The sequence below is a fragment of the Camelina sativa genome, chromosome 15 (assembly GCF_000633955.1).
Source record: "Camelina sativa cultivar DH55 chromosome 15, Cs, whole genome shotgun sequence".
NCBI lineage: Eukaryota > Viridiplantae > Streptophyta > Magnoliopsida > Brassicales > Brassicaceae > Camelina > Camelina sativa.
The window spans coordinates 9,476,068-9,478,353 of record NC_025699.1 but is presented as its reverse complement, the minus strand read 5'-3'; the positions used below and the strand labels follow the sequence as shown (position 1 = coordinate 9,478,353).

Sequence of the window (2,286 nt, the reverse complement as noted above, 5' to 3'; positions counted from 1 at the left end):
AATTTCCCTTTTTTTTTAAGCCAAAAAAAAAAAAAAAAAAAAGACCTAAGACTTTAATACAGCAGCAGCTGAAAGTCTGAAACTGAGATCAATGGCGATACCGGAGCTTGTAAACGATTTGGTAGATGAGATACTGTGTCGGGTTCCGGCCACATCCATGAAACGGTTACGAAGTACCAGCAAACGATGGAACCGTTTATTCAAAGATGACCGGAGATTCGTAAGAGAACACTGCGATAAAGCCGCGAAGGAGTTTCGAGCTCTCATGTTGACGAAGGAGCTCGGGATTAGTCCGATGAGCGTCCGTGGAGATGTTCCTCCATTTGTAGAGGTAAAAAGGGCGCTTAGCCTACCAGATCCAGATCCGCATTTTAACAATTCACGTCAGTTCGATATAGCTCAGGTCTCTCACTGCGATGGCTTATTGTTATGCACCCCACGATACGGATCTCAAATCGTGGTTTGGAACCCGTTTACTGGCCAAGCCAGGTGGATCGAAGCCGAAGGCCACCACTTTGTCCTCGGATACTCCCAAGACAAGAAGAAATCTTCCTCCTGCCGTAAGAGCTACAAAGTATTGAACTTTTCTCGTGGTACTAATAATTCGGAAATTTACGATTTTGACTCTGATTCATGGAGGCTTGTTGATCATGATATCGCTCCAGGCTGGACCATTGATTACTCTAATTGTCGCAGCGTGTCTTTCAAAGGAAACATTTATTGGATTGCTAAAGAAGGTCAAGGCCGACCCATATCCGACCGAACCATTTACTTGCTCAGATTTGATTTTTCAACGGAGAGATCCCAACGTCTGCCTCTTCCCTATCAGTCTCGTCTTGATTACGTAGCCGCCTCTCTATCCGCTGTTAGAGAAGATAAGCTTTCCGTGTTATTTCAGCTCGGTGTAAGATCCAAGACTGAGATATGGGTGACAAATAAGATTGATGATGACTCCAGCCAAGCAATTTCTTGGACCAAGCTCTTAGCATTGGATGTGAGCTTTGATCGTCAACTTTCGGAATTTGGAAGTTTCTTGCTCGACGAGGAGAAGAAATTTGTCGTGTGGTTTGAGACATGGCTGAACTTGAATGTTGATTTTGGTGTAGACAAGATATCCATGTTTGGGGAGGACAACGACCTCAAAGTAATTGATGTTGGCGTAGACAAAGATATGGAATGTTGGCCTGTTATTTTTAATTATGTTCCAAGTCTTTTTCAAGTTGAGCGAGCTCAAATCAAGCGAGCTGGATGCAAAAGGAAAAGAGGTGAATGTTAGTAGTCTAGTATACTAACCTCACCTATATGTTTTTAATAAGAATGGATAAAAACATATAAATTAGTTTAAATTATAAGTTTTTTTATACCATTTTGCAAAAACACTCTCTTTTGTTATCCATTTTTTTATATATACATGCAGATCGATCATCAAAATCTGCATCATGATGATAACATATGACTTAACATCGGTAGATTTTTTTAGTCATTATTATTTTTTCAAAATATTTAGTATCATAAATCTTAAAAATTGTTAGTTATATAACAATTTTGTAAAACAAAAACATTTAATTATCACCAATAAGTTAATTAATTTGATATATAAAATATATTTTTATTACTTTTTTGGTTAATTATTATTCTTTAAGTAAGGTTATCTTTATTAATTTTATATATTTAAAATAAATTTTAAAGGGTAATAAAAGGGATATTTGAAAAAAAAAGTAAACAAAAAGAGTGTGGTTTTCCAATTTTACTCTAAAACATCCTAAGATTAGAGTTGCTGCCATATTTATTAAGACCAAACAAACAATAAAACCCATAATAAAACTGGTCCTTATAATTTATACATTTAACGAGACGTATAAGAGAAGAGCAAAACACTGAAAACCCTAAACAATCAGTCAAAAACTCAAAAGCCACCGGCGCTCTACGACGATGTCGATGTTCGAGCTTTCACAGGATCTGTTGGAGGAGATATTCTATCGCGTTCAGGCCATATCTCTGAAACCGTTAAGATCTACTTGCAAGCAATGGCGCAGTTTATTCACCAATTGGCCCGTGGGTGAGATACATATATATAATTTATTTTGTTTATTGCTAACTCTCTTAAATTACTAGTGTTTGATTATGAAGTGATCTAAATTTATTTAGGCACATTCGGAATGGTTATATAACCAACCATGGGGAATGTACAAGGCCTTGATGTACATTAGGGAACACTATGGTAACCCAACTATGATTCTTTCCGAAAATGGTATTCTAGCGATAAAGTCTTGAGTTTAATCTTTT

At 36.7% G+C, this 2,286-nt stretch overlaps 1 protein-coding gene across 1 annotated transcript; it reads left to right on the top strand.

Annotated features, from left to right (window-relative positions):
- Positions 75–1,308, top strand: LOC104746201 (F-box protein ETP2-like). The gene has a single exon (XM_010467621.2). The coding sequence runs from the start codon at positions 92–94 to the stop codon at positions 1,274–1,276; it is 1,185 nt and encodes a 394-aa protein (XP_010465923.1). The 5' UTR covers positions 75–91; the 3' UTR covers positions 1,277–1,308.

Bases quoted from the DNA above. Each gene is read 5' to 3' on its own strand.
- LOC104746201 (XM_010467621.2), top strand. From the start codon at position 92: ATGGCGATACCGGAGCTTGTAAACGATTTGGTAGATGAGATACTGTGT.